The sequence below is a fragment of the Daphnia carinata genome, chromosome 5, assembly GCF_022539665.2.
Source record: "Daphnia carinata strain CSIRO-1 chromosome 5, CSIRO_AGI_Dcar_HiC_V3, whole genome shotgun sequence".
Taxonomy (NCBI): domain Eukaryota; kingdom Metazoa; phylum Arthropoda; class Branchiopoda; order Diplostraca; family Daphniidae; genus Daphnia; species Daphnia carinata.
Genome location: NC_081335.1, coordinates 2367970 through 2394075, shown reverse-complemented (window position 1 = coordinate 2394075; position 26106 = coordinate 2367970). Strand labels below are relative to the sequence as shown.

General features: G+C 38.7%; 2 protein-coding genes across 2 annotated transcripts in view; one reads left to right on the top strand and one right to left on the bottom strand.

Annotated features, from left to right (window-relative positions):
- Window positions 1–958, top strand: part of LOC130696465 (dolichyl-diphosphooligosaccharide--protein glycosyltransferase subunit STT3B-like) — a 70705-nt gene extending 69747 nt beyond the window's left edge. Inside the window, exon 16 of the mRNA XM_057519543.2 lies at window positions 939–958. The gene's annotated coding sequence lies outside the window, so the exon portion shown is untranslated. The remainder of the gene's footprint in view (window positions 1–938) is intronic.
- Window positions 1–26106, bottom strand: part of LOC130696460 (uncharacterized) — a 96603-nt gene that overhangs the window by 47947 nt on the left and 22550 nt on the right. The window contains exons 6-10 of the mRNA XM_057519537.2: window positions 25325–25514; window positions 20528–20721; window positions 18349–18394; window positions 18083–18152; window positions 17133–17235 (exon numbers count right to left, since the gene is read on the bottom strand). Coding sequence (XP_057375520.1) covers window positions 17133–17235; window positions 18083–18152; window positions 18349–18394; window positions 20528–20721; window positions 25325–25514 — 603 coding nt within the window. The remainder of the gene's footprint in view (window positions 1–17132; window positions 17236–18082; window positions 18153–18348; window positions 18395–20527; window positions 20722–25324; window positions 25515–26106) is intronic.

Genomic DNA, 26106 nt, shown 5'->3' with positions numbered 1-26106 from the left:
CAAGTCCAACACCCAACCCATCAACTAGAGCGGTCACTACATTTTTCTTTTTTTTTTTTTGTTTAGTGAGGGGAAGAAAGGAAAAATGTTTTTCTTTTCTTTTTTACGATCACGATTACGCACACAAAAACAAAAACAACGCATTTCCGAATTTTCTCTCTCTCTCTCTTTTCTTACCCATCAAGGAGAGCTGAACGAATCAGGCAATGGAATGGAACCAAAAAAAAAGAACTGTACGTACATATATATATATATATAAACTAAAACTACATGATAGTCTCTCTCTCTTTCGTGTATCTACCGTTAATTGAGGACAATTGGTACCGTGACTCTCTCTCTCTCTATTCGTTTCTCTCCTTTCTATATATATATATTTTTTTTTACTTCAAACTCAGAGCGAAGGGCTCCTTTTTTTTCCCTGTATTTCTCGGGGCTACACGAATCACGCGTGAGAGACCGAGACAAACAATTTCGAAATGAGTCCTCTACGGCGATATTATAGACTGTACACACAATAACTGTTTTGGAAAAAAGAAAAAAAAAAAGAAAAAAAAAAGGGCGAATGGAATAAGGAATCAGACATGCAGAGCAAGGTGCTCGGAAGTGAAACCGGACCGCCGGAGTTTCTGAACTCTCGCGTCGGAAATGAAACTTGAAAAAAAAAAAAAAAAAAAAAGAAAAGAAAAACTAAACCAATGACCGCAAAAATGCCAAAGGGGGCCCCCACAACAATCGACAGAAAGCTATTTGTATCAAAATGATAGATATTTTCTGTGTTTGCCGAGCCGCGCCATACAATCTAAAAAATGAGCTCTTTTTTTGGAATAAAGACAGTACAAAAATGGCGCTCGTGCTGCTGCCATCACCGACAATTGGCGCAATCACAAAAATATCTGCAAGAACAGCCAACACCGTTCCAAGGATATTCAAATAAATAGACTGGAAAAAAAAAAAAAAAAGTGAGAGAAACCATTCATGAAATCGCCTTTCTTACACCACGCAACGCTCTAACCAAAGAAGGTAAACATTGCCAAATATCGATATCCTTTTTTTCCCTTAAACATTTTCTGTTTCTCTTTTTGGATGTCGCATCCCTTTGCGTGGCAAGAAGGAGAGAGTGGCGACACCGGTGCAGGACCGGCTCTTTTCTCAAGACGTTGTAAAAATAAATAGAACGATTCAAGGCAAAGATGTAGTCGACGAGGGATGGCAGAGTGCAACGGCATGATAAGAAAACTTAGAAAAACGATATATGTCTTTTTCGAAGAAAAAAAAAAAAAAAAAAAAAAATTCTTTCAAGAAAGAAAGTAACGGTGATGCGCGTACGTGTACGAGCGCCAAAGAATGGTGACAAATCAAGCGATAGGACTATGGTGTCATCTTATCTTCTCCAACCGTCTCCTTCCCTGCGCTCTCGTCGCTATTAGCTACTCCTCTCTAAGTAGCGCCTCTTTTATTTTTCAGAAAATAAATCACCAACTTGAAATTTTCTCTTTAGTCGTCTGACAGGAGAAATAAAAAAAAAAAAAAAAAAAAAAGGGGGATGCCATCCGGTGCCGGATTTGTTGTTAATTCCATTTGAAAAGAAAGAAGAGAAAGAGAAATGTTTTAAGAACAACCGCAATGCCGTTTTCTGTGGGGAACGGATTCCGGTAGCAATTTTGAAAGACGAAGAAAAAAAAAAAAAAAAAGGAAGAAGATGAACGGACAAGTTTAGGCATAGTGCTGAGATTATCATGTAACAAACAAAAAAAAAAAAAGCTTTTTTTTTTTTTCTTTTTGGAAGGTGACTAGTCGGATTAGATAAAATAAGTTTTGTATAGTTCGGACGTTACCGTTGATTATTCAAAATGCGCTTGTCTTTTTTTTTTTATTATTATTATTTTATCCTCTTTTCTTTACGAGCGAGATAAATAAAAATATTCTTTTTCTCCCTTTCCATCGTAATTACGCTATGTTAATCAAACCATAGGGGAACACGCATAATTATTAATCCGTCCCTATCAATAAAGCGGGGTGGAATTTTTCAATTTACCCCAAACGAATCAAAGATTCACAGCGGTGTTCTGCAGCATCTACGTTTTGTTTATAACTCTAGCCCGACTACTTCAATGGCAATCTCACGAAGGAAAAAAAAAAAAAAAAAAAAAAGAAAACCTACATCTTCCAGAAATAGACAATTTGCCTTTTCTTTTATGCCAAACAAAATGTGGGTTAAATGGAAATGAATAATGCAAACGCAAAGATGGAGATGACAAACACGAAGAGAGAAGAGCGTGATGGCATCATCATCTGTCTGATTATTTTGTCTGTACTCCGCTCTCACTTTCTCCAAAAAAAAATAAAAAAACAAAAAACAAACAAGAACTCGATGGTCTACGTGTTTTACCGGAGGAACATCGCCATTGGCGGAATATTACAGACATTGCGACTTTAAAAAAAAAAAATAATAATAATAAAAAGGAGAAGTAGAACGCGAAACAAAGTGCACTGCTACGGTATTTGAATTTCCCGCCAGCCAAAAAAAAAAAAAAAAAAAGGGAGAACTCCTATATAATCGCGTACGCTATTCCTCCACCTACACCTGGCAAGGAATTGAAAGGAGCTTCATTAAAAGTGCCGTAATTATCGAAGAGAAACTCTTTTTGTGTGTGTGTGTGTGTGTGTGTGTGTGTGTGTGTGTGCATGTCTGGATGATTGCCGAATGAATGCAAGCTGAGGGTAACGTACCACCGCCCTTTTTTGCTTCCTGATTGCGTACGTACAGGCAACTGCACTACCTGTATAGTGGCGCTTCAATAGACGTTCCATCACATGCAACAGGTGAAAGCGTAGTATGTAGATGTACGGGTTATTAGACACAGAGCAAAAATCCTCTCTCTCTTTCTCTCTTTCCTCCCCTCCTTTCTCCTGATTCTGCATTTCATCTTGGGGCGTGTAGCTCACGCCGACTCGCGTTGGTACCTCTATTTTTTTTTTTGCGCTTGAACGTCTAAGTGTAACCCCAGTGAGTGGGCATCCCCTTGTAGCGTCTCGCACGCATTCAACATGTAGAACTCAATTATGCAAACAAGATATCCACCTTTGCACGAGTACCTCACTGTCTTATTTTCTCCTAAGAAAAAAAAAAAAAAAAAAGAGTCAATGAACATTTCATTTTTTTTTTAGCAAGTTCTTTTCCTCTACTGGAGATTGTGGGAGGCAAACGTAAGAAGAGAAAGTTAGTTTTAAAAAGAAAAAAAAAACAAAAAACTCCATCCACTCTCTCGTCCCGGAGCACCGACACTACACACACGTGTGTGTATTGCGGTGTATATGGAATAGGCGTTAAAGACACCATTTTCCTTGTTATCCCATCCTTTTTTTTAAAGATCTCTTTTTCTCATATAAGTAACGGTTGTCACACGAAACATACGAATGTGAGAGATAAAAAAAAAAAAAAAAGAAGTATATACAAAATCATCGTGATGATATAACAATTTGGTCATAAAAAAAAAAAAAAAAAAAAAAAAAAAAAAGGAAAATGGTCGACGACTAATTTTGGGCGACAAGAGGAAGAGTTTTTTTTTTTGCATTTGTCATTCGTTCCAGCAAACGCTGACAAACGAAAAAAAGAAAAAATTCGAAATCATCAAAGAAAATCTTGAATATGCACACAGTTTGCATGTGTGCTTCTTTTCACTATTCAAAATGTTTTCCTGCCTTGTTTAAGCTTCTTCTTCTTCTTCTTCTTTTTCTCGATTTTTATTCGAGTCACGGTGATCAACTTGTCAACAACAAAAAGACAAACGTCCGGGACTGTATTTTTCATTTTTTTTTTTTTCTTCCCTCCTTTTTGTTTAAGAAAAAAAAAATCAAAATCAAAAATTCACGGAAGGAACAAGCGTGAACGTGTGCGGTGACCAACTTTCGACTCGTTGACTGCGACGGTCGTATAACCATCACAATACTAAAAAAAAAAGTATGCATACACTATATAAACCAATTTCTATAAAAAAAAAAAAAAAAAAAAAAAAAAGAAGAGTAAGAAAAAAAAAAAAAAACAACAAATAATGTTCAAAATTTTAACAGGGTGGAAAAGAGAAACGAAAAGAAAAAAAAAAAAAAATCGAAACGAGCGGAGCGGAAGTTGATGCGTTACGTGTTCTCCTCTAGTGGCCCATTGCCGTCTCAAAAAGCGACTCGTTGTTGGCCACACGGGCGCTACACGGAGCCGTCTTTTTAACTGTTGCGCTGCATGCCGTGTGTGGTGGGGAATATTCAGGTCACGCACGGTGTGTGTGAGGTATGCACGGCTGCGTCATCATCCGCCCGTCGCAAGTTCATTCAGAAGAAGAAAAAATCAAATGGGAAACGACACGGCTCTTTTGAAAAAAAAAAATTAAAAAAAAATAATAATCCTGTACGTGTGTGCATAGGCCCAAGTGCTTTTCTCGGTTCCATGTTATGTACATAACATGAAAAACACACGACCCAGGGGTGAAGAAGAAGAAGAAGAAAAAAAAAAAAAAAAAAAATAAGAATGCGGCATATCAACTCCCCGCCCTTAATATTTGACTGATGCCTCTCTGGAAGAAAAAAAAAATGGAAATGCGTGTACATATGCAGCCGTCATCGCACGGACAACAGATAACGACAGACGGACAGCGAAGCTCAAGAAACGTGAAGAAAAAAAAAAAAAAAAAAAAAGAGGAGAAGATGATGATATTATTATTCTACTTAAAAAAAAAAAATAAAAAAAAATAGAGATAAAGTAGAGTGTGATAGTTTCTAGAACCACTTTCCGGATAAGATACAGTCATCGCTATTCACAAGTGGAGCTTGTCCAGAACGTCAAAATCAACAAGAGATATGTATCCCCCCCCCCCCCCTCTGTACTGCCGTTCTGTTTTTCTTTGAAGAAAAAGAAATGACATCCTCTTTGGCGAGTGTCAACGAGGTACAAAAAGAGGCCACCAAACAAGTAAGGTAAATATTAAAAAAAAACGTATTCCAAAGCATATAGAAGATGATGTAAAGAGACCGACGTACCAGGATAGGAGGTGCGTAACACCGATCTTGGAAGAAAATGGACGCCGGTCGGTGCACTATGAATGCCGGTCTTATTCGTTCGTCGACGACACCGAAAATCCGATACATTTTCAAAAGAAAAGGGAAACCTCCCCGATCTTTTACTTCTTCGTTTGTGTGTCGCACTTGTTATCTCTTTGTGTATGTTAATCTTTTTTTTTTTTCCTTCACGTGTCAAAAAGAAAGAAAAACATAAAATTGTTTGTCTTTGGGTAAACTCGAGAAACAACTTCACTGTCAGTCACGGCTTTTTTTTTTTTTTGTATCACCACGAAAGAACAGACACAAAAAAAAAAAAAGAAAGAGAGAATGATGAGATCAAAACATTGACACAGACTCCGGAAGGAAGTGCTGTGTAATGAAGCGTGATATTTTTCGAAAAAGATACAACAGTCAAACTGGTCAGTGCGAATGACCAAAGGCGAATGAACTCGTATCGTTGTTGAAGTCACGCGGCCTGGCGTTTCGCTCGTAGTAAGGCACCCGCCAACAACAACAACAACAACAACAACAACTAAATTGGGTATACCTCCCTCTCTTTCTACCTTTTACATCAAAGTACCATCGTAAGCCGATAGAGTATCGAGTTGGGTCTACGTGAGACAGTGGGTGGGTCATGTAACCTGGCAGCCCCCAACAACAAAAAAAAAAGCAACAAACTACAACACCTAGACATAGCCGTTAGATACGAACAAGTTGCTTCAAATTCTCTATCTTCATTTCTTCCGTTTTCTCCAAATCCATTTTTTTTTTTTTTTTTTGTTAAAGTTTGAACAGACAGAACTCGGTGGGAGGCATTGGGGAAAGTAGGCGATGTACAGTAGGGGCGCTATTCAAAGTAATACAAGAAGTAAAAAAAAAAAAAAATAGAAATATAAAGCAAACAATCAACAGCAATTTTGCGGTACGTGAACAATGACCGTCTATTGCGACGGCTCACTCCCACCGATACCGGTACAATCCACCCACGCGTTCCCAACCTATTGCGTGCAGTGTGTTATACAGCGGCGTGGCCAGCCCTAATGACCCAGAAAAATTGTTTTCTCTCGTTTTTTTTTTTTTTAGTCTTCTTCTTTCTCTCATTTTCTTTTTTTTTTCTACGTTTTTTTTTTTACGACAAAATTTTCTCCGTTTCTTTTTTTTTTTTTTTTTAGAAAAGGGGTGGGTGACCGATTCCCGCCGTCTGGACGAGTATAACACCAGACAAAACGCATCATTTCCGGTTTTTTTTCTTCTTCTTCTTCAAAATATTACGCAACAAAAAAAAAATCTATTTTCTATCCAAAAAATGTAATCAAAGTGAAAAAAAAAAAGCTCCCATAAAACAAGGAACAGTTGAAATTAAATTCCAATAAAAAAAATGTTTGTATCCATCATTCAGGAAAGAGGTGGAAACGAACGAGTTTAAGTGTTTTTCGTGATGTGTGTGTAATCTCTGAGAGTTTTTTTTTTTCTTTCTTTCTTTTCTCCGATGCCAACGACCGATAGAAGCCGATGGAAAAGTGGATCTGTTTCGAACGTGAATCGCATCCGTGATGAGGTTCGTCTACAAACAGGGAGCTGAAAAACACACACACACAGCCCCCTTTCGGAGAGGGGGGTACGATTTCAGAAAATGGAAAGGGATGATTCGTTTATTCTACCTGCCGTTAATGCGCCTCTTTTCTCTTTCTATCTCTTCTGCCTGGGCGTCTATTCCTTTATCGCGCAGAAAGAGAAAACTCATACAAGATTCAAACAAAAAACAAAAAAAAATAAAAATAAATAAATAAATAACTGAGAGAAAGGTGAAAGAGAAGCTGCGCATTCCAAGTGATGCATACTTTCTCCGAATGGCGGGCATTTGTTTGCATTTTAAAAATAACATTTTTTTTTGTTTTGTTTTTTGTTTGTTTTGTTTTTGACCAGCCCTGGCAGAACGGAGTATTTTAATAGCGTCCCTGGCCGAGAAAAAAAAGAAAAAGAAAAAAAGGTGGACGAAAAGAAACATGACAAATGGCGATCACGTCTTGCGGACGTGTGACGCGGCCTGATACTCGAACTTTGCCGAGGAAAAAATAGCTGGCATAATACAAGGGACACAAACCGACGGAATGTTTTGACAATGTTTAACAAAAGAGGAAAAAAAAAACTAAATTCCTGGAAATTTTTCTAAAAAAAAAAAAAAAATAAAATAAAATGTTTTTTTGTTTTTTTTTGTGATGAGACTTTCACCGAGCGGATGTCATCTATTCCGGTTCTTCTTTTCTTTTTCTTTTTTTTCATCTCCGTTCTCTCTTAAAAAAAAAAAAAAAAAAACTATTGTTTTACACGCGTGCCCCGTAAATCTCTAATCGATTGGTGAGTTTCCAAGAATAAAAAAAATATTTTTTGTCGTGTCGATTTCCCATCATCATTGGGGTCGTTGCGTATCGCGTCACGTTAAATGCGTGTTTTGACACAGAGTAAAAAAAAAAGGGCCGGCCTATTCTGTGCGTCGTTCAATAAAAAGCTATTCTTGAAAAAAAAAAAATCCCGCGTCCATAATCGTCCCCCGTTTCCGATTGATCGCGAGTGTCGTTGCTACGCCGCCTCCCTTCTTTTTTTTTTTTTTTTTTTTTTTCTTTTTAGAAGCTATTCAAAAGATCCTTATTTTCTTTTACAACAGAGCCCAGATGGGGCCCGTCCACGAAGTAGAAAAAAACAAAACAAAAATAAATAATGTTTGATATAAAAAGAGGCGTCTTTTGTGTAGATTTTTTACGACGTCTTATAGAGTGTGTGCGTGGCGCTTTAAAACGGACAAAAACGGCAGCTGCGGCAAAGTTGGAAACGATCAAACGATTCGAGATTTATCAATACGTTTGCCAGACGAGCTTTCACCTGCCTCATATTCTCTCGGCACAGGTAGAAGGGGATGCCAGTACTCGTGAAAGAATAATAAGTTCCTTTCTCCTCTTTGTTGAACTTCCCTCGTTATCAATCGATTGAATCAAATGCACGTCGGGCGGGCCCCGCTGATTCCGCATCGTTGAATTGTTGTGCCGAAAAAAGGAAACAAGTTCCGATAATGAATGACTCGTCAACAAGAATCAAATTGTGTGTCTATGAAGGAAAGTCATCCGGCCACAGACACACACACACACGCACGGGGAAAGAAAAAAAAAAAAAAAAATGAAAGTTACTGGACCTGCTGGACCTGTTGGCCCATCAGGGGCACGCAGCATTCCAAGACCCACACACACACACACACACACACACACACACATAGAAAAAACGAGAGAGTTATCCAAGTAATAATAAATAATATGATGGCGATGTGTGTTCTTCGAGAGAGTGAAAGAAAGGCGGATAGCTAAGGGCACTGCGATCTTTTTTGAATCTTGGGAAGCAAAATCGGGAGAAAGTTTTCTTTTCAGTGTAGTATGCAGATGAGTTAGACGCGGGGGAACGCCACTAACCAAACCCACCTCTTTTTCTTTTCTTTTTTTCTATAGGAAGAAGAACCTTCTCTTTCTTCGATGTGTACCTCCGCTATACTTTTTTTTTTTTTGGATAAGAAAAAGCAGATGACTCTCACATTTCCCAGCTGAAAAGAGAAAATGAAAAGAAAGAAAAAAAAAAAAAAAGGGTTTACACGTACGTGTAAATACATCAATGTCGCGCGCTAGGTTCGGGATTTTTTTTTCACAGGTAGATGGGAATCTGTCCGGCCTTTCATTAAATTTCCGTGTGCTAGGTCACTGTCGATGATGATAACATTCTCGTTTTCTATTTTTTTTTTGTTTTTACCGATAGTTCGACCCGACGACCCAGTTTTCAAAGTATCAAGAATTAAAGAATTCGAAATGAAATATCGATTTACACGACAAAGTGCGTCTGTGATGGTTATGCCATTAACTAACGTACAGTCTGTTTGAAACGTGCGCAACAACAACAACAACAACAAAAAAAAAAAAGGTTGGCTAATGCTAACGGATTTGCGGTTGGATGACCCAACCCGTTGTCGCCTGTCCTCCCAATGTGTTTGGGGATGCATTTAACGACTTGTGTCGAAGGAAGAGGAGGTTTAGCAAACGGTAGTTTCAAACTTCAAAAATTGAAAATAAAAAACAAACACAAAAAACTAAATTGTAACACACACAAGAAAATGAATGCGTGCGCACTTCATAAAAAAAAGAAAAAAAAAGAAATGCGGATAGATTATTTGTCTTGGTTGCGGTCAACTTTGACCCAGTTGGCAAGTGTCGTGAAATGTGCCGTTGGCCGCAACGCCAACCGACCGTTGCGGGCGCTAAAAATTGACATTGGCCTAGTTTCAAAAGAAGAAGAAACCGATCGATCGGTCCTGTTATCTTTTTTTTTTTTTTTTTTTTTTTTACACTGAAATGTGATTAGTTGACAGCACTGCGGTTATACCTCCCCTGCAGCAGCCCAAATACAAATGGTTCTGCCGAGTGTTTTGTGCCGATCACCTTTTTAGGTAATCTGGAAGGATAACAGAGAAAAGTGGGACACCATTTTCAAGACGTCTTCGCTGGATGGCCAAAAAAAGAAACAAATGAAACAAGGCAAAACAACAACAAAAAACACGAGCCTCTTTTTTTTTTTTTTTTGAAATTTCTTTTTTAACGATATTTTTTGGGCCGTTGAAAACCTACGACTTCCCGCAATTGCGACGGCAAACGGCGGCAACCGTTTGCCGTCGTAGACGTCCAGTATAACTTGTTTCCTTCTTCTTCGTTCGTCAGCCACGGCACTTAATAAAAAAAAAGTAGGTAAGTATCTCCCGCTGTATTGCGTCGTAAGTCCTTCTTCATTTCGTAAAGTAATAGCTTTTTTTTTAGAAAACATTACGCCAAGATGATTCGTCCCTCTTTTTTCTTTTCTTTTTTTAATCTAACGAAATAGGCTGCGCCATTTCACGGTCAATCATTTCATTTTGCGAGTTATCTCTGCACGGTTCGTCAAAGAAGATCAAAAGGTAATAACGTACCCATTGTTACGTCATAACATCACCCACATTTTTTTTTTTTTTTTTTTTTTTTTGCTTTTTAAATGGCTGTCGTTTCTCGTTAATAAAAAAAAATACGGCGAGGGGAAAAACACGCAGCAGACGTCTTCGTCAAAAAATATCTGGGGCGGGACTGCGTCGGGACAAAACGGACCAAAATGGCTGGTTTCGTTTCTTCGCTTTGCAGTTTGGCATTTTCAAAAAGCCGTGCAACTATAGCGGCAGGCGGGCTATTATGTATTATTACATTGTTCCGCACCGATGAGAGATGGAATCTTTTTTTTTTTTTTTTTTTGAGAAGCTTCTTGTATATATTTTTAGTTCTCCCCGTGACATGAATTTTTTCCCCTTGGCGACCCAGTCCCGTCCATCCGAGAAAAAAAAACACAACAGCGTCGTGAAAGCGTGTGAAATTTTTATTTTACCGATTTTTATTTTTGTTTTTTGTTTTTTGTTTTTTTTTTTGCTTGTTTTCCATTTTCTCCCCCCGTTTTGTTGTGTTTTTTTTTTTTTTTTTTTTTTTTTTTTTACTTGACTTCGCCTCTTTGAATGGTCAGAAGTGCCGACCGCTGACTTTGATTTAAACGAAGTGCCATCAAACGGTCAGTTTTCTACTCGCGAAAGGCGTTTTAAAACATTTCTAAGAAGAAAAAAACCAATTGAAGAATAAAAACGGGGACTGTAAATGGAAAATTTGGCGACGTTGGCAATTGAACGAATAAGATATTGCATTTGAAAGTGGTAGACCAAATTTGTTTTTGTTTTTGTTTTTTTTTTTAAAGCAAAATACAAACGGGGACGGGGACTCATTCTGTCATCAGAAACAAAACAAAAAGAGCTCGGAAGAGAAACAAACAGTACGACTAATAAAGAGCCTCTGTCTTCTCGTTGAACTCTACGACGGTACCGAGCCCCCACTTTTCTTCTGCGATGGGACACGAAAGAAAAATGGCCGTGTATCATTCACGCATCAAAAGCTATCATTCACATCTCCGACGTTTTTCGTTTTGCTGCTGCCTCTTTCTTCCCCCTCACCTTATTATTACAGTCGAAAGTTTCGAATTTGCAAAAGGCTTTCTCCGATGTTTTTCTTTCTCTTTTTTTTTTTTTTTTTTTTTTTTTTTGCTATCTTTTTTTTTTTTTTTTTTAAACTTGATTTAATACAAATGCGATACGGATTTTCTTTTTTGGCCGACTACCATATTCCCCGTAATCGCCAAAGCCATCTTCGTATTAATAGGGGCCATTACAGCCGGGTACGTATCAAGCAAAATAGTTTTGGGGGCAAGAATTTTTTTTTTTTTTTTTTAGTAGGAGAGTCGGCGAAAAACATCGTCACGAATTAAAATTCAACGTTTATATTCTTTTTTTTTTTTTTTCTCACCTGGAAGTGAAAGCTCTGAAAAATATGAAACGCTTCATTTTCAAAATTGGCGGACATTTGCTCTAGTAAGAATTTAAAAAAAAATAATAATAAATAAATAAATAAAAGCGGATATAATAAAGATGCAAGATCGAACCGCGTCGAATTTGCCTATAGACACATAAATGTGGGTGGATTGCATCACGAAATCGTACTTTAAGATACTGCACGCCACTTCACTTGAAGAGTATCGTGCGTCTCAATCAACAAATAGGGCGGAGAAAGGTATACGACTCCGTAAAATAAAATAAAAAAAAGTTCTAAAAGAAGGGACTGGAGGAACAACCAAATGATGGTCGCACAAGCTGAGCAAAATGGTTTTTAAATCAACTACAACAAAAAAAAAAAAAAAAAAAAAAAAGAGCAAAAATTGAGGGCAGGCTAGCAATAAGGCAATCTCAAAGGGAGAGTGGCGCAGATACAATCCAAAAATACTATGGCGCGTTATAGACTAGGGCAAGATAGAGAGCCACTATCTCATTATTATTTATTCGGCCGAGAAATTGCATAATATAGAGCGCGCATCGTCAGTACCATTTTCATTTGGGTATCAAATCGAGGGGGAGGGCCGTCGGTAGCTTTCTCCTCATCACACCGAGTCGACAATTTCCAAAGAAAGAGAAGCGCAAGGCATTTTTTTGTTTCTTTTTTAGAAGCTCGGAGTCATTGAAACGATAAAAATCATCATCAGAAGAACTACGCCGTAACGAGAAAAAAAAGAACTAAACAAAACAAAGTTATGAAAAGGGAAAACACAACGGAACGAAAGAGGCCATCGCGGGGCCATCGCAATATCTTTGGTAATAAATAGCGGCATTATAGTTGTTGTGGGTGGATGGAGGAGGGAGAAAGGAGAATCATGGGCCAAACGGATAAACAAAAATTTTTTAAAAATGGAATAGCAGGTCCCGCCGATCGCCAAAACAGAGGGTCCCGAACGTTTATGTTCACGCTATGATGCGTCCAACAACAATATCTTTATACATATAATATAATATATTGTCTGTTGAGCCATTTAGGCCAGTTCGGCACTCTTGTGGACAACAAGTTTTACACACACACACACACACAAAACGGATATTATTTTTTGTTTCTCTCTTTGACGAATCGATGACGAGGACGAAGGAGAGAGTCGAAGGTGTTTTGGCAACGTGCGTGCATAATCAAACGGTCAAGAAACTCCCGCTGAAAACAAAACAAAACAAATTCAAATAGCCCCAACATAATCATAACAATAGCCGGTGAGACAGGAAGAGGACATTTTGTTGTTTTGTTTTTTTTTATTCAAAAAAAAAAAAAAAAAAAAATCGGGAATCAATTTACTTTAGATGATAACAAAATCAAATGGCTAGTGTCAGCTTTCTCTTCTATCGGTGTGAGGGCCCTTTGTTCTCATTATTCTTTTTATCCTAGTACATAGACCAAGACAAAGAGTTGATCGATTGACGATTCAAGTTTTTTTTTTCTTTCCCCGCCTCAAAATGATGACGAAAAACTTCCCAGAAATAGAAAAAAAAGGCAGTGAAAAGAAAACTGGAATGTTGACTCTATCCGTTACGATGTCGTGTGTTATACGTTTGCGTGTTATGCAGTACACACAGAGGCAAGCCCAAGTTAGAAGGAAAGGCGGACGTTTTGAGGAGAGAGAGAGAGAGAGAGAGAGAGAGAGAGAGAGAGGCTCAATAGAAGTTTCGGCAGGTTGACAGTGTGGAATGAATGGATTGGAAAATAAGATGCCATGAAAAAAAAAAAAAAAAAAGCCCTCACTCGAATGAAAAATAAAAAAAAACCATTGATAAGTAGACGTTGTCGTCGTCTCGTTTTGATATTTTTCATTCCTGTTGTGACATTCTCAAACATTTCGACGAACGAAAAAAAAAACGTGATTGATGGACAACATGGACCCTCTTTTCCCAAATATTGTTTTCTTTTTGAAGTCGTCTGTGTAACCGGTGAGAACACCGAGAACTCACAAGGCGGTTCATTTAGAATCATCTTTAAAGAAAAAAAAAAATGCCAGTGGGTAACGATCATGGGACACGGAAACAATCAATGGATAAGACAATCATTTGAATAGCCTTTTTCTTTAAAAAAAAAAAAAAAAAAGAAAAAGAAAGAAAAACATTTTAAGTTCAAATGGTATATATAAGGTCGTCAAATAGAAGAGCAAAGTTCATTGGTGTTACTGCGGTGCCGTTATAAAGACAAAAAAAAAAAAAAAAAATAGGCAAAAATAGCCGTTTGGCACCTATCGGCTTGTTTCGCACTAGGTCAGAGATGTCAGCTCGTTTTTTTTTTCCAGGGTTTAGTAGAGGAGAAAAAGAAGTTACCGGGACAATCATTTCCGCCGGGAGAGAATGACGCGAAACAACACGGTTTTCCACACAGGTGTTTTGTAATGCGAGCGGCTTCTCGTTGTTACGCGAGAAATGCATCGTTATTATAAGAATCTCAATTGGTCCCCTGGACCAGCGCAATAATAACACGGATGGCAGTCGGGCAAAGAATTGGGCCAACTTCCAAACAATAAAAAAATTGTCAACGTGAATCTCAAGGGATAATTTAAATCCAATTCAGGGGGAGGAACATCTCCTTCATTTTTCTTTTTTTAGTTATTGTGTAAAATGAGGCCTACAAGCCTACAAACAAGTCAACAACATTCCTGTACAAAGTCTCGTTAGACGCGCTAGACGGCCCTTTTTTTTTTCTTTGTATAAAAGACACAAACTATTTCAGTCCGTCTGTTTATACGTAATTCTTTTTTCTTTCAGGTGCGGGGTATTTTTCCTTTAAAAAAAAAAAAAAATGAAGGAAAAGAGAGAAAAATGGTTAGTGCTTCTAACTATACACAACTATGTGTATAGTTAGAGATAGGCTTAAGATAGAGGGCAACGTTCCAGATATTTCAGAAGAAATGTCAAAGTGAAATGAGCCAGGCACGCAGCGCCGTAGGGAGTCCCCCTCTTCGAGAAAGAGAGAGAGAAAAAAAAAAAAGCAACAGGTAACTTTGCCGACAGCCGAAGAGAAGAAGAAGAAAAAAAAATTTCAAAAGAACTTTCTCCCGCGTGCAAGTTGCCTGTGTGTGTGTGTGTGGGTTAAGGCGGAAGAGAGCGTCAGTGAAGCTTAATCATCCAAACGGGAAGAGAAGAAAACAAACACACAAAAATTGTAAGGAACAAAAAAAAAAAAAAAAAAAGAATAGTTTTTTTTGTATGTTTCTTGTTTGGTTATTGCAATAATAATAAATACGTTTATAAACAGGCAGGTTATCCAACCTGTTTTACCGTCACGAGCGACCGCACTTTCTTCTTTCGTTTCAGCTTCACTTAAGTTCAAATTTTTTTTTTTTTCTAGGGGAGAAAAAGAAAAAAATTGCAGGAAATATCTTCAACCTCGTTGGGTTAATCATTTCCATTTATTTGATTTGCTCTTTTGTGAAGCTGAAAACGAGAGCAATTATCATTTTTGGTTTTGTTTTCTTGGCTTCCTCTCTCTTCACCGCTACGAGATCGCCACAACCCGGAAAAAAAAGGGACTCGCAAACCACCATCATCCAAAAAGAAAGAAGCCCGCCCACGTTTTTTTTTTTTAAAGAAATATAATATTGTATAACATGTCGTCTTTTAACCCCATTTTTGATCACGGCAGTACTTGTTTCACGCTCACGAATTTCGTGCGTTTCTAGGGACTTCTCCATTTCCTACTGTAATAAGAGGAAAAAATCGAGCAATTTACACGTTGGGTTCAACATGCGCAAGTGTTTCGATAGAAACGAAAACAGGAGAATTCAATCAAATCGTATATGACTTGAAACACCGAATTTTTTAAAATTTCGATTCGGGGAATTCTGCAAACAAGACAACAACAAAAAAAATTGAGGTTAATTGGATTTTTTTTTTTCTTCCACCATTCTCCTGTCTTTCTTGTGCTATAGAACTTTATGGCTATTGTACTACACGTATTACCAACAGTTGCTCAGGGACCCCCCTCCCACTCACTCACGAAGAAAAAAAAATTGGCTAACATGTGGATGATGAGTTCCAACGACAGATTCATCGTCCAACGTCCCCGAAATGGGTCCGACCATTTAGAACAAAAAAAAAAAAAAAAATGAAGATAATAGATCGACCACTTGTTTCATAGACGCCGCGAGAGTGTCACATGTTTTCTTTCTTTTTTTTTTTCTACGCTTCATTCTTCTTCATTTTTTTTTTTCAAATAAAGGAGGAAAAAAAAAAGAGGTAGTTGAGTAGGTACTACGGAACAAGCGGCACACTTACGAAATGATGTACACCCGCCGACAATAAATAGCGGCGGCAGCGTAAGCGAACACACAAATCCTAGCCTTCCGAAACGGTGAGGGAGAGAAAGCTGGCATTTCCGGTGCGTTGTTGCTATTGTGTTCGCTGTACGAAAAAGGGCATGGAGAAAATGGGAAGACTTTTTTTTCTCTTTAGACAAAAAAAAAAAAAAAAAAATTTCGAAAAGCTCCCGCCTAAAAGATGTTTAAGCGGGTGGTCAATTTTAAAAGAAAAAGAAAAATCAAAAGGCACACATCCTTGATAATGGAAATAGAAAAAAAAATATATTTTTCGCCTTTTTGATTGAATTGAATTGGACTAGAACGCGCCGAATTCTCCCGAAATAATAAAATTTGTTTCCCGCATGCAAACGCCACGCCATCTAGCGGCGGATTCTAAAACTCTTACCAGCGTTCGTATCGAAAAGAAATTTAGGTTACTCTTGGCGTGAAAAAAAAAAAAGAAGATAAATAATAACGTGGACATTTCCGTCGTCAAGATATGATGAAATAGATGCTCGAGTAACCGCAAAAAAAAAAAAGTCAAGCAAAAAAGGGTTTTTATGTTTCTGGAACAAGCACTTGATGTTGTGACAGACCGTTGCACCCCATGTCTGACACGGTGCTTTAGGTGCTTTAGGTGCTTTACGCAAACATCTCACGATGCAAAAAAAAAAAAAAAAAAAGAAAAAAATGTGGCGAGAGCTCGTTACCTTATTGGCAATTAAGCTAATAGCGGTGCGGAAAAAAAGCGCGCCATATTCAATTTCTTGTTCGGTGGTGAGATCATCCGCCAATAATCACCAGCGCGTAAACATTTCGTGGCTGACAGCCAAGCATGTGGAAAATACACAAACAGGTAGAAGAAAGAGCAACAACAACAACAAAAAAAAGCAACACCCCAACGGACACACAAGCGCAATAAACACCGTGAATCTGTTGATAATGAATCAAAAAAAAAAGGAGATGATGGGACCACCCACGCTACTGGAGGTTTGCCATCTTTACAAGAGGGATTCGAAGCCAAAACGAAACAAAAAAAAATGATGAGGTTGTTATTGGAGAAAAGAACAAACAAGCGAATGCGGACGAGCCGCCAAAAAATCGACCTCGAACAATCTGATTGGTCGTGCGTGAATCACGCTCTCTCGAACGCGCTAAAGTTCGCTATACGCACGGCGACGGGGCTTGTACGGTGCGTCAATTATTCGTTACTTGTATTCGCTTTTTCTTTTTTCGTTTGGGTGCACTAAGAATAAGTAATGAGCTCGCAGTTTGGCATTGTCCGTACGAGTAACTGTTGTGCTCATTAATCACGAACGCAAATAAGGAGGAGTGGGACTCACCGGTAGGTCGAGCAGCGAATCGATGGTGTGCAAAGCAGCTCCTTGCCTCAGTTTGCAGATCTCGATGAATTCCTCGTCGCGACACTGTTTCTCCCTTAGTAATCTGTTGAAAAAAAAAAATAGGCAAAGCAAAAACGGTAATAAGCATGACGGTGAATACGTCAAAACAAAAGGAAGGGGGGGGGGGCGAAGAGATGCAAATAAAAAACACAGCCAGCATCTCGACACGTTAGAATGGGGGGGAACAAAAAACTAACAAGTTAATAATAAATGGGTCGCTGAAAAACGTCTGTTTGCCACGTGCGGCGTCAAACCCTAGGCCAACACGATCGTTAAACGGACCCCCAAAATGAGCGAATATACACAAGCATAAAAAAAAACAAAAAAAAAGAAAGAAAAATGAGTTTCTTCTTGTTTTTTTTTTTTTTTGTTTTTTTGAAGTCGATATAAAAAATACTGGAGGGATCGTTATGGAAATTGACAGAAACGGGCGGTTTGTTTTTGTTTTATTTTAAAATTTTTAGTACCCACTTAATAAAAAGGGAAATTTCTTCGAATGGGGTCCGCGAGGGACCATCACACCGTATCAAAACAGAATTTTAAAAAATTGTAAAACAAAAACAAAAGCCAGAAGAAAAACTACATCGTGCGTAAATGGCCTAGAGGGATGTCGATCGTTACTTTCAATTATGGCCGAAGCGTGCAATATATTTGAATACTAACGGTCATGTGATTTCTTGATTGAAAATCGCCAATTTGAATGGCGTCTTCTTTTAAGACACAACGAAGCAACTCAATTTCAATGAATTCATTAAAAGCAAAAGAGTTGGAAAGCTAAGAAAGAATGCTGCTGTATAAGCAAGGCCAAAAAATGGTCGCATTCAAATGTCACATTTTTTTTTTTTTTAAAGCGTAAAACGTGAAGGAATGATAAGCACGTCAAAACTTACTCCTTGGCGTGCGTGAAGAAACGGAAGTAGTCGTCGAACTGGTTCCAGAATTGTTTGGAAAACAGCGAACCTAATTCGGAGACAAAACAAAATATGTTAATTACAAGTATGAAATAGGATAAATGAACCTCTCACGACGTTTTTTGTATTTTTTTTTTCTCTTTAATTGTCAGCAGACAATGAATAAAACTAAAAAGATCTGCATATTGTTTTCTGGAACAGAGAACAAAAATTTAAAAAAACAAAACCAGAACTAGAATTCATACCGATTTTGGTCTCGTGCGGGTCCCACGCAGCAAGGGCGTCTTCCAGCTAAACGGCAGACAAAGAAAACGAAAAATAAAAATCAAGTCAAATATTTAGACAAACATATTTTCTATCTCTCTCTCTTTCTCTTTCTCTCTGTCTATTTGTGGTTATGTCGAGAAGAAAAAAAAAAGCAAGTGGCCCGCTGGCAAATATTCCAATAAATAAGTCACACACGCAGACTACATTGCTTTCCTGCGTAGATGTAACAGCGACGCTTGTTAGTTTCTTTTCTTCTTCGTACAGGGGGATTACATAACATTTCCTTTTTAAAAAAAAAAAAATATAATAAAATAAAATAAGAATATAAAATAAATAGAGCCCGAAAGTGGGGTTGGACCCAGCATCCTGATTTGGGGCTCCTTCGCGCTAATACACTCTCCATCTCGTTTGGCATGCACACGCACTATCAAGGTCCATACTTGTGTGTTGCTGCTCTTTTGACATTTAAACATACACGCCCAATAGTAACAACAACAACCCGAACAACAACAAAAAAAAAATGGGACAACCCGACACCTTATGCGTTTTTCTGTCTCCCTCCTTCCCACCTTTCGTTCTTTTTTTAATTTCGAGACGGATGATTTATTTCAAAGTTAATTGGATTCAACAGCAGAAATAACGGCAATCCAAGAAAGAAGGGGATGAAAAAAAAAAAATCTGATTGCTGAACAAACACATCTATAGTGTGAAAAACCGACGTCTAGACTAGACGCCAGTATGATTGATTGCATTTAAAAATGAATAAGCCAACAAGGTCCCTTTTTTTTAATGCTTTTACAGCACGTCAACTCCTTGTCTAATACATTCGAAATGTCGGTGCATTTGGCGCAAACGAGATCATTTCATTCTCGAAAAATGGGGAATGAAATGCGGACTAAACGAAGTGCCACGCAATTCTGACGTGAACTCAAATGAATGAATGAGCTTACATCCCTCCAGAAACGAGATTAAATCCACGCTATTTTTTATTTTAATATTGCGATTCACGCAGTCCTGGTTCTTTTCGTTAAAAAAAAAAAAAAAAAAAAGTGGAATGATTTATGGTGGGAAAAACATTTTCACATTTTCTGTCGGTCAGCCAACGGCTTTTTTTTTCTTTCAAAAAATGAATGTCCTATGCGCGTAAAAAACAGTTTAAACGAAGCACCCCTTGTTAGGAACAAACGCTAGCTAGTTACGTTTTTAAAAAAAAGCGATGAGATCGATGTGACCGGAACAAGCGGTGAAACGAGGAAGAAAAAATCGAGAGAAAATATGGGTCTTGGGGTTAAAGGAAAATAAACTTCGAAAATGGAGGGCACGAGTCACACACACACACACACAAATTGCTTTCGGACTGAAACGGCGTGCGAACAGGTGACAGAGCTAGCGAATAGACTTGGCTGTATGCACCTGGGTTCAGGATATTCCACAAGCTGTTAACTGGTAACGGTTGGATATGCGATAAGTCGCCAGTCAAATTAAGCAAACAATAAACACTTTTTAGCGACCGTCAGTGTCCGTCTCTAGCCCCCCAGTCTATTTCACAATGGGTCATTTCGATAGCTCTTTGTATGCGTAAAAAAAAAAGGGCTTTATTTTAAAAAGCTGAATACACGCGGAAACAATCGAACAACGCCTTTATCTTTTAATAATTAGAATAGAGACTATTAAAAAATAAAGGGCGAACGAGAGAAACGAATGTGATAATGCAGATAGACACAAGCAAAACACTGAATCGAACTCTGTCCCTGTCCCCAAACTAAAAATGTAGTTTAACCAAAAAAAAAAAAAAAAAAAACCAAGAGAAAAAAAAAAAGCCGTTCAAACTGGCTGGACGAACAATTTCTCAGGAAGGGTAGAATTGAATGCACGGAATTCAACTTGGCATTAAAATGTGAACGCGAAAAGAAAATGCCCGCAATGTTTGAGCTATACGCAGTTACTACACGCACGATTATATAAAAAAAAAAAAAAAATAATAAATACTACGACTTAATAAGCTGGACATTTCCGCGAGTTTCCCACACACCCTAAAATCGAACAAACGAGTCCCTCATTGGCCAATAACAACCCACTTAATAACGTATACAACTCTAGATTGTCGCTAATGTGTCCTCATTCACGATTGTCTTTCAACATTTCGAAAACGCTTACCTTGGTGAGAAGCATGTTGCTGACGGAGAGGACGGGCTCGACGCCGCCAAAGAGCTGTTTCTGCTCTTCGTCGCTAATGGAGCAGAGCTTCCTCAAAGGCCGGGCATAGATGTCGTAGATGGTCCTCAGGCTGACGAGGAATTCGCGCTCGGCGTCGAGCAGATCCTCGGTCAGCCGAAACCGCGCATCCGTTTCTGCAATGAAGCGAAAACAAATGAATTAGAAAATCAAATAAATAACAATGGCATAACAGAGTGACTTTCAGGCTGACCATAGTTGAAGAACATCAGTTCAATGCATCCATCATATCTTATCTTATCCGACACGAGACAGAGAGAGGGACAAAAAAAAAAAAAAACTACTCAAATCCAAACAAAGTGGATGCATCTAGACTACACACAAGGCAAACGTGGCGGAATGTCGGCACAGCATTCTTCACCACCCTTAACTTTTTCATTTTGTGTCGGTTAACCAAGAGCAAAAAAAAACCAAAAAACCAAAAAAAAACAATCGAGAATGTTTGAGAAAGACAAAAGATTATCAACGAGCAAAGAACACATCAATATGTACATCCGCAAAAAAAACCAAAAAAGATGGAGATCCGCCTCCCCCTTTTTCCGTATCTCTTTTTTTTTTCTCTTTCAAAAGAAACTCTTTAATGAGATTACAGCAAATTGTGATTGTCGTTGCATGTAAACAGATGACCATAATTTGGTGCTCGTATAATTAAGTTGACCCGCTTTGTTTTCGAGCTTTAATTGCCCCCCTTTCGTCGCTTATTTTGTTCCTCTTGATCGATACAACAGCGGCATCGAGGAATTGATGGCTATAATTAAACTAATGATAGAGAACGTGACGTCTACTTGTTGCCTTGTTGCCGATATCGTCCGCGTCATTCGCTTTTCTTGCGGGGATTAAAAAGAGAGAGAGAGAGAGCGAAAAAAAACGATCTCAATTTCGTCATTCATTTTCAGCTCGCCAAAATGCGTTTAACACGAACGAATTACACACACACACACAAACGAAAAGGAAAACTCGAATTATTTTTGCTACTCCGGGCTATTATTTTTTTTTTTTTCTTTTCTTGTTTCTGTATGGGCGCAATCTAAACTCGAAACATGTCAACGTTATTTGCTTCCTTTTTTAAAAACTCTTCTACTGTCCTCTTTCCGTTGAACTGATGTTTACGATAATGACCCCCCACACGGTCCAGCAGTTTTCCAACAGCCATGAAAGGCGATGCTGCCTAGTTTTGTAGAGACAAAATGTGAAAAGTTACTCCAAAGCAACAAAAAGAAAAAAAAAAAAATGACATCAAGATATTTCTTGAAATGTCAACATGCAGAAATAGATAGGGAAAGTGAGACATGTTTCCACTTCTGTTTCGTTTGTTGTGTTTTCTTTTCATACTTGGTGGTAACATGTCGTGCGAAGGATTCAAGAGCATGGCCTCTGTCCTCAAAAGAGTTGCACCACACGCACTGGGCATCACATCAAGGTAACCATTTCACGTACGTAACATCAGCATAGACGTTGACAACAAGATCAAGCACATGGGCGACACACTCAAACGAGGAAGAACGGAAGGGCGAACGATCTATAACTCACACGGGGCAAAACACGACACACACGGGAGCAGAGTACGGCGCGGTCTGAACACTTTGGCCACGCATTGGTCACTAAGAGCCGCACGCGCGTTGTTGTTCACGCAGCCAAAAAAACGCCGGGACCCCCTGAAGGGCTTACAGCACAGCGAATACAACGCGGAGCGTCCAACAGAATTTTTTTTTTTTTTTTTTTTTTCAAGAAAAGATACGAAGACTCGACGGCATAGAAAGAAGAAGGAAAAAGAAAAAAAACGGAAAGAAATTAAAACAAAATAAACCGGCAGCTCGTTGGGTTCTATATTAACGAACGAACGCGTGAAACTCCTTTTTGTGTATAGGGCGCAGCAGCGGTAACGATTGTTTGTTGTTAATAAAAACAACGAACAAAATTTTTTGGGTCTGGCTTTGATTTTCCTGGCGGATAATAACAACAGACACACAGACAACTTCCAACATATTCTCAATTTTCTTGACATTAGTTTACAAGGCAACTAATAACAAGCCAACTTTGGAGTTGGTTTTCATTCCGAGTCTGCCCAGCTTTTTGCTCGGCCCCTGATCTAATCCTTCACTAGGATCGTTTGGAAAAGGGGAAAAAGAAAAGTGACGTCACTTTTCATTGTCGTTGATTGGCTGCAACCAACTGACTTTTGGACTTGCGCGTTTCACAAGTCTGCTACCCGTCCGCATTCAGCCTTTCTTTAAAAAAAAAAAATAATAATAATAATAGCCGGGCATTGGTTTCAGTTTCTAAACAAAACAAACAAAAGCTCTGCGGGTCAACTTGTTTGTAAAATAGTTGGTCGATGTTTTTGAAAGAGAATCTCGTTGCAACGAGGCAACAAACACCGTCACGGAAACAAGTGGCCTGTACTTTCTGTCTATTTTTTCGTTTTCTTTTCTTTCCCCATTGTTCTTTATTCTGCGAGCAGACATCACAACCTACTGATTACATCGTCACGTCAAACAAAGAAAGTGTCTGCCCGGCTGTCGATTGGAACAACACAGACCCAAACAAGGGGACGGCAAAAACAAATCAAGCGAATGAATCATTGACGGAAATTGGGGGACACGTCTAAAATGGAGGAGGGCCTGTCTACGCTAATAACTTTCACGGTCTCCCTTCGTTCCTTTGAAAGAAAAAAAAAAGGAAAATTCTCATTTCTCAAAACTGGCAAAACGAGCCAAGATTAGAAAAGAACAGTCATGCCTACAGGCTTGGCAATGTAGGGTATAACGTAGTGGCAGACATGACACGACATGTACGGTCCAGTTTTTTTCCATGTTGGGTTTATAACGAGAACAACAGCAGATGTTGAAAAAGGGTACGTCTTCAAATTTGAAAACAAAAAATGTCGCTTGTTATACAAGATCTAACTGAATCGACGTTCCAGATTCGATGTAAAGTTAATATGCAATTGATGGGTTTCGAGAGAAGAAAAAAGAAGAAGTTTAAAGAAAAATAGGCGGAAGGCCATCTGTCAGAGCCCATCAAAATTCTTAATAGATCCCTAGTTTGAGAAACGCTTCCGCCGAAATTTACATGTTCAGAGACGTGATGTACTTACGCAAAAAAAAAAAAAAAAAAAAAAAACGCGCTAAGAAAAAACTTGAGGGGATGAACGGCACGCACTAACCGAAAAATGTTAACGACTTGATTGACGTCATCTGGATCATTGATTCGGGCTCTTGTTGGGCGGTTATGTTGATTCATCATCAAAAATTCATCGACACACACGCACACAAGTGCCTTTCTTGGGTGTACTACGGGAATAAATTGGCCGTTTTTTATTGGACTGTAGCCGTACACATTTTGGGGCGATATAATCATCGAGTCAGAAAAGAAAATAAGAAAAAAAAAAAAAAAAAAAAAAAAACATAACGAGCGGCAAGCCAATGCGGATGATGATGGCACTTTCACTATGGCAAACGGGCGCTGGCTGACCTAAGCTATTGCTGCATCAACAAGGCAAAAGCTGTGCCTCGTTTGTTTAGTTTTTTTTTTCGGCATTGCATTTCTGCCAGAGGGCGAAGGACTTGCTGTGTTTATTTCATCATCAGCTGCGTAACAATCGCCATTCGCCAGCAGAGAGAGAAAATTAGAAAAAAAAAAAGGGAAAACTATGTTTTGCCTAAAGGGGCTATGCAGGATGCACCCCAGCATTAAGTACGAGCTTGGCAAAAAAGAAAAAAAAAAAGAAAAAAAAAAAAAGAAAAAAAAAAAAGGAACCGAAAAAAGTCGTCACAGCGGGAGATGCGAGCGGCCGGTGCCTTAATTGACTTTCACGAGATATAAATACTTTTGATTGATCGGAAAATGCGATTAAGCTGTCAGTCTGCTACTTGATGTCCTCATCAGCAGGGCAAACCAAAAAGAAAAAAATTATGCTGGGAAGAGGCAGTAGCCTCGATCAAAAGACCTTGGATTTTGTTGATGAAAAATGTATAGAAGATAATATAGGCAACGATAAAAGATTCAGGAAAAAAAAAAAAAAGTTATGTCCTTATACATGTATATCGTTGTGTGTGCCGCCATGAGTCAATCATCCGGATTTCTCACTCCCCCCACAGTTTGTGCTAATTTTTGCCTGCCTCTTTCCAAAGCCAGATAAAAATAAAAAACGTTTATTCGAATGCCTAGCGAATATGAAAAATGGAATGGACTGCGAAACATTTCATTTTTTATATTCGGAGTGCCCGCGAAATCGGTTAAAACGCTTCTTGTTCGAGCAATTTGGCCATTACTCAAGAATGTTTCAAACCTCCATCTTTTCCGAACGCGGATATCGCGTGACCGATGAGAAATAAAACGATTTTGTTTTTATTTCACTCCTTTCAAATGGGATTCGTTTTACTTTTCTTTTAGCTATAAATCAAACGCTAATGGACGGACCCATTTCTATGGCAACACCAGTCGGACGAACTCAGCATCGACCCCCGCCGAACGCCCACGGAATTTAAATACGAGGCGACGATTGCACTCGAAATCTAAAGCATCGAGCTCAGTTGTACCCACGTTATTGGTGGTGCCAGAGTAATTGAAAAACGAGAGCACGTTACGAACTCTTAACACGTAATCACGTTCACAACGAAAATCAAAAAAAAAAATAAAATTAACCGCGGGAATTTAAAAGAAAAAAAATAATAAACTCTCCGCTCTGTTATTCTGTAACAGGACGCGGTGACTTACCTCCACGTTCGTCGCGGACTCGGGTGGCGTCCTCCAACAGGACGGTATCGCCGTCCAAGAGGGAGACCTCAGCGGCGGGCGAAACGATGGCCAGGGTGTCGCTCATGCGCAGCCGGAATTCACAGATGTGCAGCTCGAGCGCCACCGATTGGACCGCCTGCCTGACGGTGCACTTTCCGGCATACGTGATCTATTGAAATGCAAAAGAAACACATCGGAATTAGTTAACATGAATTGAAAGAAGTTGACAGATGAGCAGAATGTACGTAAAAAAAAAAAAAAAAAAAAAGGCCGTTGCGTCTGAAGACCCTCGATCAATCATTCACGAGAAACTGATTGGAAAGTTCGCACATATTAGCGCTACACGTATTTACCATAAATGTCCGTGTCGATTGGTCACGGAGAACGGACGGTTCTCAACGTTGCCGCATTTGTTTTTCAAATAAGCCAAAAAACAACAAAAAAGGAAAAGAGACGAATGGCTGATGCGAAAAAGGCCATTGTGTGCAATCCGAAAGCTAATAAAACAAAGACTAAACAACAACATCAACAAAAACGCAGGAGAAATGAATACAACAAGAATGCGCTGAGCAAAAGAAAAGGCCGAAGATAAAACAAAGAAAAAAGCCACAAGACGAAGGTCTCTCCTAAACTATCGGGTTCCGACCTTGCGCCGATAATAACGTAGCCCCCACCATCATGAGCAATAATGCTCGGCAGACATATCTGCGACATAGAGAGGTGCAATAACGAGCCACACAACAACAACAACAACAAAAGAA